Below are 16,434 nucleotides of genomic sequence, written 5' to 3' on the forward strand. Positions count from 1 at the left end.
AAATAGTATTTAGTAAGAGCTTATTGTGCATTTAAGAATGGTTTGTGAACTAATATGAAGCTCGCAGGCATGACATTACAGAACAACTTATAAAATGAAAACAAGGAGGTTGTTTACCTTTACAGCGTTGGTCATTATGGAGGGGGTTTGCAGATGGCAGGTGATTGTTTCAAAGTGATTATCTTACACATTTTTAGGAAGACAAATGAAGTTTCTTTTCTAACTTTCATTTTTTATTGATGTATAATTAACATACAATGTTATATTAGTTTCAGATGTACAATATTCAACAATTCTGTACATCACTCAGTACTCATCATAAGTGTAGTCACCATATGTGTTTCTTTTATGGTTATCAGGTATTTATCAGAAGTAAGTTTCACTTATGCTCATGAAATAAGATAGATTTAGTTTTGCTCATGTGTTTTTTTTTTTAAGATTTTATTTATTTATTTATTCATGAGAGATACACAGAGAGAGAGGCAGAGACACAGAGGGAGAAGCAGGCTCCATGCAGGGAGCCTGATGTGAGACAGGATCCCAGGACTCCAGGATCATGCCCTAGGCCAAAGGCAGGCACTAAACCGCTGAGCCACCCAGGGATCCCAGATCATGTGGTCTAAATGTTTTCTTTTGTTCAGGGAATTTTCTTTTAAAAAAATTGTATTTTTATTTTAAAGGTTTTTAATTCTGGTTAACATAGTGTAAATTAGTTTCAGATGTACAACGTAGTCATTTAACACTTCCGTATATTACCCTGTGCTCCTCGCAAGTGCCCTCCTTAACCCGCTCACCTATATCACTCATCTCCCCATCTGGTAACCATCAGTCCTCTATCATTAAGAGTCTGTTTCTTAGTTTGCCTTTCTCTTTTTTTACCCCTTGGTTCATCTGTTTTGTTTTTTAAATTCCACATGAGTGAGATCATATGGCATTTGTTTTGCTCTGACTTATTTCACCTAGCATTATATGCTCTAGTTCCACCCATTCACATCCTTGGAAATGGCCAGATTTCATTCTTTTTGTTTTTTTTGTTTTGTTTTGTTTTGTTTTGTTTTTATTTCATTCTTTTTGATGGCTGAATAATACTCCAGAGTGTGTGTGTGTGTGTGTGTGTGTGTGGGCACGTGCGCACGCGCACCATATCTTTATCCATTCATCAGTTAATGGACATTTGGGCTCTTTCCATAGTTTGGCTATTGCAGATAATGCTGCTATAAATATCAGTGTACATGTACCCCTTTGAATCTGTAGTTTTGTATTCTTTGGGTAAATACCTAGTCGTGCAATTGCTGGATCATAGGGTAGCTCTATTTTTAACTTTCTGAGGAACCTCCATACTGTTTTCAGAGTGAGATGCACCAGTTTGTGTTCCCACCAACAGTGTAAGGGGATTCCTGTTTCTCTATAGTATCACTGACACCTGTTGTTCCTTGTGTTGAATTTGCCCAGGGAATTTCTAAGTCTGGCCTCAATTTTGTATTTAACTTGAACAGGATTTTTAAGAACTCAAGTGATTTCTCTTGGCAACAATGTTTGAGAAAGTCTGGTCAGAACAGCTCAGAGTGTCCAGCTGGCTGGTCCTCAGTTATTCAGCCACATGACTCAGGATACTTCTGCACTGATTTTCCTTGTTGAAATCTTGTGTGGGCTTTGCATCCCATTTCAACTTTTAAGATGAATCTGAGTCCCAAGGAGGAAGTTCAAAGAGGATGGTGTAAAAATAGAAGCCAAAGGAGGGAAGTAACTTGGGATTTAGGGGGAGGGATGGACTTCATTGAACTTAACTTTCATCATTGCATAATAAACTGATATTCACTGAAAACCACCCTGGAACCAAGATTCAAAAGCACTTATCTGTCCTGTACAAACAGCCAGCATTGAACAGATTAACTTCCTTCTAGTGATGTGTTTATCTAAGGAAGTGGAGAGATTTTAAACACACTAGTCTCTTAGGCAACTTCATTTTTTTAAAGATTTTATTTATTTTTTCATGAGAGACACAAGAGGAAGGAGAAGCAGGCTCCATGCTGGGAGCCCGACACGGAACTCGATCCCGGGACTCCAGGATCGCACCCTGGGCCAAAGGCAGGCGCCAAACCGCTGAGCCACCCAGGGATCCCAAGGCAACTTCAATTTTCCTAAAACTTGCCATAGGAGCTATTGTTCTTTGTTTGGGGTTTTTCTTTTACTGCCTTTATTATTTTATTGCTACATTTGAAATGAAAATAAACTGTGAGAAGTTGCAAATGCATGCCACTTCATGAAGGTTATGGAGCAATGGAGGCACCCATTGTAGAAAGTTAAAAGTAACATCCTTTAGGAGGTGAAAGGACTTCATACAGTAAGGTCATCAATGACAGGATTATTGACAACGTTTGCCACCTGGAATTTATGCATTAATGGAAAGTTTAAAAATGAACATAAGGGAACATAGGCTACTCCTGACCTCTTAGCCAGGGAGCATGGGTATGAAGACATCAGAAGATGCCTAAAATTTCTACAAGCACATAGGTTTAGACAAGAAAAAGCCCCAAACCGAGACACTCAGGAAATGTTGAAATCTGCTCTTGGGAGGAGATTCCCATTTACAAAATTTGAACACTGTTTTTCTCCTGCTGGATGGTTTCCTTTGAGAGAAGAGTATTCTTTTCCTTAGTATTAGTTTTCTTCAGTTTTGACCTGTCAAACTTCTCCACTTCAGACAAGTCTGACTTATCACTCATCTTGACTAAAAGAAAGACTGATGGCTTGAAGACAGATGAAAGCTGAACCTCAGACCGACGGCGCTCTACTCACAGGACAAGGTTCTGTTAAGTGTTCTTTGAAAGCCTGAATTTAATTGAATTTCTAATATGCAGCATTGTTGCAATAGATCTATTTAATCATGCTCTTCTGTCAGTTTTCAGTTTCTGACTTTATACTATTCCATAGGACAACTCAGTACTATATTACACAAGCTTTACACCTAGAGGATGCTGCCTGTATTCTCCTCTAGGATTTTGATGGATTTGTCTCACATTTAGGTGGTCCCTCCATTTTGAGTTTATCTTTGTGTATGGTGTAAGAGAATGATCGAGTTTCATTCTTCTATATGTGGCTGTCCAATTTTCCCCAGCACCATTTATTGAAGAGGTGGTCTTTTTTTCCATTGGATATTCTTTCCTGCTTTGTCAAAGATGAGTTGCCCATAGAATTGAGGGCCCATTTCGGGGTTCTCTATTGTGTTCCATTGATTTATGTGTCTGTTCGGGGGCCAGTACCCTGCTGTTTAGGATTATTTGTTCTAGCTCTGTGAAAAGTGTCGATGGTATTTTGATAGGGATTGTTTTGAATGTATAGATTGCTCTGGGTAGACATTTTAACAATATTTATTCTTCCAATTCATAAGTATGGAATATTTTTCCATCTCTTTGTGTCTTCCTCAATTTTTTACATAAGTGTTCTGTAGTAATTAGAGTACAGATCACTTACCTCTTTGGTTTGGTTTATTCTTAGGTATCTTATGATTTTTGGTACAATTGTAAATGGGAGCAATTCTTTAATTTATCTTTCTTCTGTCTCATTGGTAGTATGTAGAAATGCAACTAATTTCTGTGCATTGATTTTTATATCCTGACACATTGCTGTATGAGTTGTAGTGATTTGGGGTGAAGTCTTGGGTTTTCCACATAAAGTATCATGTCATTTGTGTAGAGTGAGAATTTGACTACTTCTCTGCCAATTTATATTTCTTTTTGTTGTCTGATTGCTGAGGTTAGAGGTGCCAGTACTATGTTGCACAATGGTGGTGAGAGTGGACATCCTGTTGTGTTCTTTATTTATTTATTTATATGTATTTTTATATACATATATTTATTTGAACTTATGCTGTACTTGAGGAAAGACAGTAAGCAAAACAGGCATATAAACATATATAGTTTTTTTTTTAATTTTTATTTATTTATGATAGTCACAGAGAGAGAGAGAGAGAGGCAGAGACATAGGCAGAGGGAGAAGCAGGCTCCATGCACCGGGAGCCTGACGTGGGACTCGATCCCGGGTCTCCAGGATCGCGCCCCGGGCCAAAGGCAGGCGCCAAACCGCTGCGCCACCCAGGGATCCCTAAACATATATAGTTAGATGGTGAAATATGCTATCAAGAAAGAGGAGGTCAGGAGAATGGGGAATACTATGCCATTCTTGGAGGTAAAAGCATTACTATTTTTTTTTTATTGAAGTTCAATTTGCCAACATATAGTATAACACCCAGTGCGCATCCCATCAAATGCCCTCCTCAGTGCCTATCACCCAGTTACCCCATCCCCCTGCCAACCTCCCCTTCCACTACGCTTTGTTCATTTCCCAGAGTTAGGAGTCTCTCATGGTTTGTCACACTCTCTAATTCTTCCCACTTACTTTCCCTCCTTTCCCTTATAATCTTTTTCACTGTTTCTTATATTCCCCATATGAATGAAACCATATGATGATTGTCCTTCTCCAATTAACTTGCTTCACTCAGCATAATACCTTCCAGTGCCATCCACACTGAAGCAAATGGTGGGTGATGTGGCCAAGCAGTCTATATATTAGAATTACATTCTATTTCTTCTGGTTTTCTGCTATATCCTAGGAACCTAGCACAATGTATAAATATAGTAGATGGCATTTGTTAGTTGAATGTATGATGGTCAGTAATGTCCTCACTAAAGAAGTGAACTTTGACAGGCTAAATGAAGGGAGACAGCTAACTATGCAGATACCTAGGGGAAACATGTTAAGCAGAGATGAAGGCAAGAGCAGAAGTGATAAAGCAGGAATGTGCTTGGAGGATTTGAGGAAGAGTGAAGAGACTAGGTAGTATGGTATAGAGTGAGTCACAAGTAGAAAGTTAGACAAAGTCAGGTAGTCAAAAGCCAGATCATGCAGGACACCACAGGCTATAGGGAAAAAATCAGGGATCCCTGGGTGGCGCAGCGGTTTAGCGCCTGCCTTTGGCCCAGGGTGCAATCCTGGAGACCCAGGATTGAATCCCACATTGGGCTCCCGGTGCATGGAGCCTGCTTCTCCCTCTGCCTATGTCTCTGCCTCTCTCTCTCTCTCTCTGTGACTATCATAAATAAATAAAAATTAAAAAAAATAAAGAACATAGTTGTAAGTTTTTTAGAACTCACTAGGTTTCAACACAAAGCTGGAACTAAAACAAACCTTTATAGTCTTTATCTTTCACATATTTTTTTCTGTAGACATATTCATTGTAATACTAACCCCTCTGTTAGTATTACATAAAAGTCCATTACATAATTGTCTTTAAAATCTCAAGTTGTTTGAGGATATATCTGGCCCCAGAGGAATCCAGTAAGTGATTGCCAGCATGAGCTAAATTTATATTACAGAAGAAGGCATCGTGAAAAAAAGGGACAGGAAATCATTGGCTTATTTTTAACTTCTTGAGGAACCTCCATACTATTTTCCAGAGTGGCTGTACCAATTTGCATTCCTACCAACAGTATAAGAGGGTCCCCCTATCCCCCACAACATTGGCAACATCTGCTGGTTCCTGTGTTGTTAATTCTAGCCATTCTGACTGGTGGGAAGTGATATCTCATTGTAGTTTGGATTTAGACCACATATTGGGTCACAAATCGGGTCTGAACCGATACCAAAAGATTGGGATTGTCCCCTGCATATTCTCAGACCATAATGCCTTGAAATTGGATTTATATTTTTTCCTTGATGATCAGTGATGTTGAGCATCTTGTGTCTGTAGCCATCTGTGTGTCTTCATTGGAAAATATCTATTCTGTGCATTCACTAACTGTATTATTTGTTTTTGGAGTGTTGAGTTTTATAAGTTCTTTTCATATTTTGAATATTAACCCTTTATCAAATAGGTCATTTGCAAATATCTTCTCCCATTCTATACGTTGCCTTTTAGTTTCATGGATTGTTTCCTTCACTGTGCAGAAGTATTTTATTTATATAAATAATGGAATATTATTTAGCCACAAAAATAAAATCTTTCCATTTGCTGGGGCACCTGGGTGGCTCAGTGGTTGAGCATCTGCCTTCAACTCGGGTCATGATCCTGGGGTCCTGAGATCAAGCCCCACATCAGGCTCTCCACAGGGAGCCTGCTTCTCCCTCTGCCTACGTCTCTGCCTCTCTGTGTCTCTCATGAATAAATAAAATCTTTTCTAAAAATTTTGCCATTTGCAATGACATGGATCAAGCTGGAAATAATTATGCTAAGTGAGATAAGTCAGAGAAAGACAGATACCATATAATTTCACTCATATGTGGAATTTAAGAAACAAAACAAAGGAACATAGAGGGGGTCAATGGGGAAAACCAAGAAATAGACTCTTAACTATAGAGAAAAAACTGAGAGTTATTGGAGGTGGATGGGGGGATGGGTTAAAAGCTGACGAGGATGAAGGAGGGCATTTATTGTGATGAATACTGGGTGTTGTATGTAAGTGATGAATCACTAAATTCTACTCCTGAAACCAACTGTACTTTAACTAGAATTTGAATAAAAATTTGGTGGAAGAAAAAAAATATCATTACAATTCTAAAAAAAGGAGGGGGAGGGAGAAAAACAGGAGCACCTTAATGGCTCAGTTGGTTAAGTGTTTGTCTTCTGCTCAGGTCGTGATGTCCAGGTCCTGGGGTGGAGCCTTGTCGGGCTCCCTGCTCAGTATGGAGTCTGCTTCTCCCTCTGCCCCTCCTCTCCACTTATGTTCTCTCTCTTTCTCTCTCAAATAAAATCTTCATTTTTTTAAGATTTTTAAATTTATTCATGAAAGACACACAGAGAGAGAGAGAGAGGCAGAGACACAGGCAGAGAGAGAAGCAGGCTCCACGCAGGAAGCCTAATGTGGGACCCAATCCCACGACGCCAGGATCATGCCCTGAGCCAAAGGCAGACACTCAACCACTGAGCCACCCAGGCGTCCCTCAAATAAAATCTTTAAAAAAAGAAATCATGTACCAACATTATAGCCTAGGGCTTGGCAAAGTTTTTCTGTATAAGATGAGATAGTCAATATTTTAGGTTTTGTGGACTATACAATCTTGTAGAGTCTCTGTAGTAACTAGTAACTAGTCTTGTATATAGTCTCTGTAGTAACTAGTCAACTCTGTTGTAGCAAGAAAACAGACATAAGTCATATGTAAATGAGCAGGTGTGGCTATGTGCCAGTGAAACTGAGTATTAGTATTTGAATTTCATCTAACTTCCACATGTCATGAAACACTATTTCTCTTTATTTTTTTCAACCATCTGAAAGTATAAAGTCTCTTAGCTCATAGCTGTAGGAAAAATAGGTATATAGCTGGATTTGGTCCTCTAGTTGTATTTTGCCAACCCCTGCTCTAGCATGTTTTTTTCCCCCATGTGTGAACACAGATCCAGTGTGGTTCTTTCCAACTTAAAAAAAAAAAAAAAAAAAAAAGCAGAAGCTAGAAATCCAGATTAGAAATGTGTAAACTTTCCAATACTGGCAACAGAGCTTTAAAAAAAAACGTGGATGCCACAAAATGGGTCCATAAATCCAGAACCAAAAGGCATCAGAATGCTTTTGTTGTTACCTTTGTTCTAGTTTCAAAATTTTCAAGTTTCTACATAGTAGAAAAGCAAAAGCAAAGCAACTCCTTTAGAATGACATAATTTTAAAACTGAAAATTTTAGGATTAAATTTAACCAAACAATGAGAAAACCAAGTTGTAGAAGTAATTTCTACTGAGGTGATGTATCCTGTTGACTTGCATACATTGAACCATCCTTGCTATCAGGTTCTCCAGTTAGTGGAAATGGAAGTTTGATTTTTCTCATGCTGTTCCATGTTCTCTTTTTTTAAAAATAATAAATTTATTTTTTTATTGGTGTTCAATTTGCCAACATACAGAATAACACCCAGTGCTCATCCCGTCAAGTGCCCCCCTCAGTGCCCATCACCCATTCACCCCCACGCCCCACCCTCCTCCCCTTCCACCACCCCTCGTTCGTTTCCCAGAGTTAGGAGTCTTCATGTTCTGTCTCCCTTTCTGATATTTCCTACCCATTTCTTGTTCTCTATTCCATATTTCATTCCCTGCACTATTTCAGGTACTGTTTATTTCCTCTTTCCAATAAGGAGGCCATGGATGGAGACTTTGGACTGCAGCAGGCAGCCTAGATATGTGTAGAATTTGGATGGGAGTCATGTATGATCCTCTTTCAGGCAGTTAGACTATGGTGTTGACTCTTTTCTGTGTAAATCCATGAAGATTACTCTTCTGTGGTCTCACTAAAACTTGTCGGAGCTCCACTGGGGGAGCTCTTATGCTCAGCAAAACCCTAAAACATCTGGATCTGAGTGTGAATTACCCACAAAATGATGGAGCATTGGTTTTAACCATGCCCTTGATGTTTCCAGCCTGTAAATTGCAGGAACTAGAGTAAGTCTTGTCAGGGCTTTCTTGGGTGATCAAGTCTTATAGAGTAAGGATTTAGATGGTGGAGTTGATGACAGAAATAAAGACTTTAATAATGATGTCATTGGTGGCTGTGATGTGCAAGGGGTATGAGAACATGTGCTCTCAACAATAGGTAGTATACAATCAGGGTAAGATTTCTTGGGAAAATCTTTTAGCTGAGAAGCTGAGTTTACAAGATCTCTCATCTTTGGTATTACAGAGAGGTGTGCCTGGGCCAGGCCCATCTGGAATACCATGAAAAAATGCTGCAGCAGAAAGGACCCAGAGATTCTTCCCTGACCTGGATTACATATTTGTGAGGAAGAGGAAAATCTTTTGGGGTAGGCAATAGTGGGGGCATCTGTGTTGAGAAATAGCCCTACTGGAAAAGGTGTGTGTTGGGATCAGAGATAGAGGAGGTAGCCATATCTAAGCCACTGTTTTGGGCCAAAGATGCTATGCTTTTCCATGGAGCTACCTCAGTTGTAAGGGGATGGCCTTTGACCAAAACTTAGGTGATGAAATAGACAATAGATGATAACCTTCTATAGCTTTCTGAGTGTCTTTTTATTGATGCCAAGTAACCCACCTATTTCAGATTCTTCCTGGATGCTGAACTGTCCCTGGTCTGAAAAAGAATTAACCTTTTTATTCTTTGAAAGTGTTCCACTTTCAAATGTTTGGGGGGCTCATAAATAGGATAAATCTAGAACATGAGTGTCTCCTCTTCATAAAATAGCAATAGTATAGCCTGCAAGCTCCTGAATTGAAATGCTTAGTAGGCTTGAATAAAAAAATAATCAACATTATGGTATATAACTGTTTATCTCAAACTTCTTTCCACCTCACAGTTATAATTTACATTCATGGTTCTATTGACTTCACTTTTGTGGGAATAAACAAGTAAAGGAAAACAAAATTCTGGGGAGAATCTTTCCTTTTAGAATCTTGTTTCCTCTAAGAAACTGCCCCTGGTAAAATAACATTTTTTCCTTGACCCTTATTTTGTGCTACATGGTTTGAGATAAATGAACTCAATGCTATAGCCTAGGGGTCCAGAAAAATTATTCTGTAAAGGGTTATAGAGTAAATATTTGGGGCTTGGTTTGTCTATTTGGTTTCTGTTGTAACTAATCACCCCAGCTGTTGTACTTTGAGGGCAGCCATACATACATATAAATGAATGTGTGTGATTTTGTTCCAATAAAACTTTATTTACAAGAGGAAGAATTTGGTTGGACTTGACTGACATGCTATAGTTCTCTGTTGTCTGCTATAGATTCCAAACACTTATCTGTCCTCCTTCAAAAATCACTCACTATAAATTTCCATTTCCTCTCTTGATACCCCAACCTGTGTTAGGCCTCTTCTCTGAGTTCTTGTAGGGCATATAAAATGCTGCATTGTTTATCACACTTTTACTCTAAGTTTGAAAGCACGGATGTGTTTTGTCATTATTCTAAAATTATCGGGAAGGAAAACAGGCATTCAGATCCAGGAAATAGAGAGATCCCCCCCTAAAATCAATAAAAACCATTCAACACCTCGACATTTAAGAGTGAAGCTTGCAAATACCAAAGATAAAGAGAATATCCTTAAAGCAGCAAGAGACAAGAAATCCCTGACTTTTATGGGGAGGAGTATTAGGGTAACAGCAGACCTCTCCACAGAGATCTGGCAGGCCAGAAAGGGCTGGCAAGATATATTCAGAGTCCTAAATGAGAAGAACATGCAACCAAGAATACTTTATCCAGCAAGGCTCTCATTCAAAATGGAAGGACAGATAAAGAGCTTCCAAGACAGGCAGCAACTAAAAGAATATGTGACCTCCAAACCAGCTCTGCAAGAAATTTTAAGGGGGACTCTTAAAATTCCCCTTTAAGAAGAAGTTCAGTGGAACAATCCACAAAAACAAGGACTGAATAGTTATCATGATGACACTAAATTCATATCTCTCAATAGTAACTCTGAATGTGAACGGGCTTAATGACCCCATCAAAAGGCGCAGGGTTTCAGACTGGATAAAAAAGCAGGACCCATCTATTTGCTGTCTACAAGAGACTCATTTTAGACAGAAGGACACCTACAGCCTGAAAATAAAAGGTTGGAGAACCATTTACCATTCGAATGGTCCTCAAAAGAAAGCAGGAGTAGCCATCCTTATATCAGATAAACTAAAATTTACCCCAAAGACTGTAGTGAGAGATGAAGAGGGACACTATATCATATTTAAAGGATCTATTCAACAAGAGGACTTAACAATCCTCAATATATATGCCCTGAATGTGGGAGCTGCCAAATATATAAATCAATTATTAACCAAAGTGAAGAAATACTTAGATAATAATACACTTATACTTGGTGACTTCAATCTAGCTCTTTCTATACTCGATAGGTCTTCTAAGCACAACATCTCCAAAGAAACGAGAGCTTTAAATGATACACTGGACCAGATGGATTTCACAGATATCTACAGAACTTTACATCCAAACTCAACTGAATACACATTCTTCTCAAGTGCACATGGAACTTTCTCCAGAATAGACCACATATTGGGTCACAAATCGGGTCTGAACCGATACCAAAAGATTGGGATGGTCCCCTGCATATTCTCAGACCATAATGCCTTGAAATTAGAACTAAATCACAAGAAGTTTGGAAGGACCTCAAACACGTGGAGGTGAAGGACCATCCTGCTAAAAGATGAAAGGGTCAACCAGGAAATTAAGGAAGAATTAAAAACATTCATGGAAACTAATGAGAATGAAGATACAACCATCCAAAATCTTTGGGATGCAGCAAAAGCAGTCCTAAGGGGGAAATACATCGCAATACAAGCATCCATTCAAAAACTGGAAAGAACTAAAATACAAAAGCTAACCTTACACATAAAGGAGCTAGAGAAAAAACAGCAAATAGATCCTACACCCAAGAGAAGAAGGGAGTTAATAAAGATTCGAGCAGAACTCAACGAAATCGAGACCAGAAGAACTGTGGAACAGATCAACAGAACCAGGAGTTGGTTCTTTGAAAGAATTAATAAAATAGATAAACCAGGGATCCCTGGGTGGCGCAGTGGTTTAGCGCCTGCCTTTGGCCCAGGGCGCGATCCTGGAGACCCGGGATCGAATCCCACGTCGGGCTCCCAGTACATGGAGCCTGCTTCTCCCTCTGCCTATGTCTCTGCCTCTCTCTCTCTCTGTGTGACTATCATAAATAAATAAAAATTAAAAAAAATAAAATAAAATAGATAAACCATTAGCCAGCCTTATTAAAAAGAAGAGAGAGAAGACTCAAATTAATAAAATCATGAATGAGAAAGGAGAGATCACTACCAACACCAAGGAAATACAAACGATTTTAAAAACATATTATGAACAGCTATACGCCAATAAATTAGGCAATCTAGGAGAAATGGACGCATTCCTGGAAAGCCACAAACTACCAAAACTGGAACAGGAAGAAATAGAAAACCTTAACAGGCCAATAACCAGGGAGTAAATTGAAGCAGTCATCAAAAACCTCCCAAGACACAAGAGTCCAGGGCCAGATGGCTTCCCAGGGGAATTCTATCAAACGTTTAAAGAAGAAACCATACCTATTCTCCTAAAGCTGTTTGGAAAGATAGAAAGAGATGGAGTACTTCCAAATTCGTTCTATGAGGCCAGCATCACCTTAATTCCAAAACCAGACAAAGACCCCACCAAAAAGGAGAATTACAGACCAATATCCCTGATGAACATGGATGCAAAAATTCTCAACAAGATACTGGCCAATAGGATCCAACAGTACATTAAGAAAATTATTCACCATGACCAAGTAGGATTTATCCCCGGGACACAAGGCTGGTTCAACACCCGTAAAACAATCAATGTGATTCATCATATCAGCAAGAGAAAAACCAAGAACCATATGATCCTCTCATTGGATGCAGAGAAAGCATTTGACAAAATACAGCATCCATTCCTGATCAAAACTCTTCAGAGTGTAGGGATAGAGGGAACATTCCTCGACATCTTAAAAGCCATCTATGAAAAGCCCACAGCAAATATCATTCTCAATGGGGAAGCACTGGGAGCCTTTCCCCTAAGATCAGGAACAAGACAGGGATGTCCACTCTCACCACTGCTGTTCAACATAGTACTGGAAGTCTTAACCTCAGCAATCAGACAACAAAAAGGCATTAAAGGCATTCAAATTGGCAAAGAAGAAGTCAAACTCTCCCTCTTCGCCGATGACATGATACTCTACATAGAAAACCCAAAAGTCTCCACCCCAAGATTGCTAGAACTCATACAGCAATTCGGTAGCGTGGCAGGATACAAAATCAATGCCCAGAAATCAGTGGCATTTCTATACACTAACAATGAGACTGAAGAAAGAGAAATTAAGGAGTCAATCCCATTTACAATTGCACCCAAAAGCATAAGATACCTAGGAATAAACCTAACCAAAGATGTAAAGGATCTATACCCTCAAAACTATAGAACACTTCTGAAAGAAATTGAGGAAGACACAAAGAGATGGAAAAATATTCCATGCTCATGGATTGGAAGAATTAATATTGTGAAAATGTCAATGTTACCCAGGGCAATATACACGTTTAATGCAATCCCTATCAAAATACCATGGACTTTCTTCAGAGAGTTAGAACAAATTATTTTAAGATTTGTGTGGAATCAGAAAAGACCCCAAATAGCCAGGGGAATTTTAAAAAAGAAAACCATATCTGGGGGCATCACAATGCCAGATTTCAGGTTGTACTACAAAGCTGTGGTCATCAAGACAGTGTGGTACTGGCACAAAAACAGACGCATAGATCAGTGGAACAGAATAGAGAATCCAGAAGTGGACCCTGAACTTTATGGTCAACTAATATTCGATAAAGGAGGAAAGACTATCCATTGGAAGAAAGACAGTCTCTTCAATAAATGGTGCTGGGAAAATTGGACATCCACATGCAGAAGAATGAAACTAGACCACTCTCTTGCACCATACACAAAGATAAACTCAAAATGGATGAAAGATCTAAATGTGAGACAAAATTCCATCAAAATCCTAGAGAAGAACACAGGCAACACCCTTTTTGAACTCGGCCATAGTAACTTCTTGCAAGATACATCCACGAAGGCAAAAAAAGCAAAAGCAAAAATGAACTATTGGGACTTCATCAAGATAAGAAGCTTTTGCACAGCAAAGGATACAGTCAACAAAACTCAAAGACAACCTACAGAATGGGAGAAGATATTTGCAAATGACATATCAGATAAAGGGCTAGTTTCCAAGATCTATAAAGAACTTATTAAACTCAACACCAAAGAAACAAACAATCCAATCATGAAATGGGCAAAAGACATGAACAGAAATCTCACAGAGGAAGACATAGACATGGCCAACATGCATATGAGAAAATGCTCTGCATCACTTGCCATCAGGGAAATACAAATCAAAACCACAATGAGATACCACCTCACACCAGTGAGAATGGGGAAAATTAACAAGGCAGGAAACAACAAATGTTGGAGAGGATGTGGAGAAAAGGGAACCCTCTTACACTGTTGGTGGGAATGTGAACTGGTGCAGCCACTCTGGAAAACTGTGTGGAGGTTCCTCAAACAGTTAAAAATAGACCTGCCCTACGACCCAGCAATTGCACTGTTGGGGATTTACCCCAAAGATACAAATGCAATGAAACGCCGGGACACCTGCGCCCCGATGTTTATAGCAGCAATGGCCACGATAGCCAAACTATGGAAGGAGCCTCGGTGTCCAACGAAAGATGAATGGATAAAGAAGATGTGGTTTATGTATACAATGGAATATTACTCAGCTATTAGAAATGACAAATACCCACCATTTGCTTCAACGTGGATGGAACTGGAGGGTATTATGCTGAGTGAAGTAAGTCAGTCGGTGAAGGACAAACATTATATGTTCTCATTCATTTGGGGAATATATAATAGTGAAAGGGAATATAAGGGAAGGGAGAGGAAATGTGTGGGAAATATCAGAAAGGGAGACAGAACGTAAAGACTGCTAACTCTGGGAAACGAACTAGGGGTGGTGGAAGGGGAGAAGGGCGTGGGGTGGGAGTGAATGGGTGACGGGCACTGGGGGTTATTCTGTATGTTAGTAAATTGAACACCAATAAAAAATAAATTAAAAATAAAATAAAATAAAATAAAATTATCAGTCACTGGCACATGGTTAATTATCCAAAACTACTGAATGAATAAGCTTGAGATTTTCTGATATCTGCTTCAGCATCTAAGTATTCAACAAATAATTACTGAATGTGTAGTGTCAGGAACTCTTCTGGGTGGTTTGGATACATCAGTGAATAAAACAAATATCTGTGTCCTAATGGATTTTGCATTGGCTTTGGGAAAATAGGGGGGCGGGAAACAAGGACATAAGTACACCATATATTGTGTTAGACCAGGGACTAGCAAACTATTTGGCCTTGTGCCTATTTTTGTAAATAATGTTTTATTGGTACAAACCATTCATTTATAAGTTGTCTATGAATGCTTTTATGTTACCATGGCAAATTTGAGTTACTGTGGCAAGTAACTGTGTGACCCATTAAGACTGAAATATTTATTATTTGGCCCTTTATAGGCAAAATTGTTTAATCTTGCACCAGAAAAAGATTCCTATGGAATCTTTTTCTGTTTTTAAAGCAGATTAGGATATGTGGTCAGGGGTGCTGATTGGGTGTGGCCATCTTAGGAAAAATCAGTCCATCTAACCCTCACTGACAAGGGAAAATTTTTGCAAAGACTTGGAGGAGGTAAGAGACTGAGTCATAAAGATTAATACAAGGGTGTTTTCAAGTAGAATGAACAGCCAGTGTAAAGGTGGTAACATGGGAATAGCCTGTTTTGCTCAAGGTAGAGTAAGAAGGAATGTGGTGAGGCAGTGAGTAGAACTGTAGTTGCAGATGATGTGGGAGAGGTGAAATGAAGTGGCAGATTACATGAGAGCATCTGGGCAATTTGTAAGGACTTTATTTTGAGTGAGAGGAAGAACCATATGATATAATTCTTATGAAAACAGTACATTTGGTTCTTCTCAGTGATGTTGGGACATGAGTACTAGGAGGTAGAAAAATGAACCAGAAGAATTTGCCTAAAATAGCTCTTCAGAGTCAAGTTCGGTATCAGAAAAACATGGATTAGAAATCTATATCCAGTTATCTGTGTCTTTGAACAAAATGCTTTTAAATGTTCTTGCCTCCATTTCCCTGTTTCTAAAACCAGGATGAGGGATCCCTGGGTGGCTCAGAGGTTTGGTGCCTGCCTTCCACCCAGGGTGTGATCCTGGAGTCCCAAAATCGAGTCCTGCATGGAGCTCCCTGCATGGAGCCTGCTTCTCCCTCTGCCTGTGTCTCTGCCTCTCTCTCTCTCTCTCTCTCTCTCTGTGTGTGTGTCTCATGAATAAATAAAATCTTTTTAAAAATAAATAAATAAAACTAGGATGATAAGACCACTGTGACCACTGTGTGAGTTAATATGCACTAAGGGCTTTGAATGGTGTCTGGTATGTTATAAATGTCAATATTACAGTTGTTCCCAAAATGACTCCCTTCTTCACAGACACCATGAGGTAGGTCCAAAAATGCCACTTCATATCATGATTCTAGCTCATATTTTTTTCAGGATGTCTGGTTGTTTTTACCAGTGATATCTATCAATATATAGCATCAGCTATGACTAATAATCCAGGCCTGGGGAGCTGGAGCTGGGAGCAATAATATGGGGGATGTAGGAATGGAGCTGCATGTAATATTTGAAACATCCCAACTGCAAGCTAGAGAATGTTGGGTAGGTACCTGGTGAGGAAAGCTCCTTGTTTAGAGTTCAGAAAAGCTGAATAAGGGATAAATATACAAGAAAGTGGTTGGAGAATGAAAATTCTGACATGATGGTCTGGCATTTGAAATGCTGCTCTATTGGTTGGCAAACGCATTTGTCGAGAACTTCTAAGGGAGGT

The 16,434-nt window shown here is 39.2% G+C and overlaps 1 protein-coding gene across 1 annotated transcript; it reads right to left on the minus strand.

The window, feature by feature from the left end:
• Nucleotides 1–2,588: 2,588 nt before the first annotated feature.
• On the minus strand, nt 2,589–2,726 carry LOC140607022 (thymosin beta-15A-like). Its single transcript, XM_072781320.1, has one exon. It carries the CDS (start codon nt 2,724–2,726, stop codon nt 2,589–2,591), a length of 138 nt encoding a protein of 45 aa, XP_072637421.1.
• Nucleotides 2,727–16,434: the final 13,708 nt, after the last annotated feature.

Source organism: Canis lupus, chromosome 1 (assembly GCF_048164855.1).
Source record: "Canis lupus baileyi chromosome 1, mCanLup2.hap1, whole genome shotgun sequence".
Taxonomy (NCBI): Eukaryota; Metazoa; Chordata; class Mammalia; order Carnivora; family Canidae; genus Canis; species Canis lupus.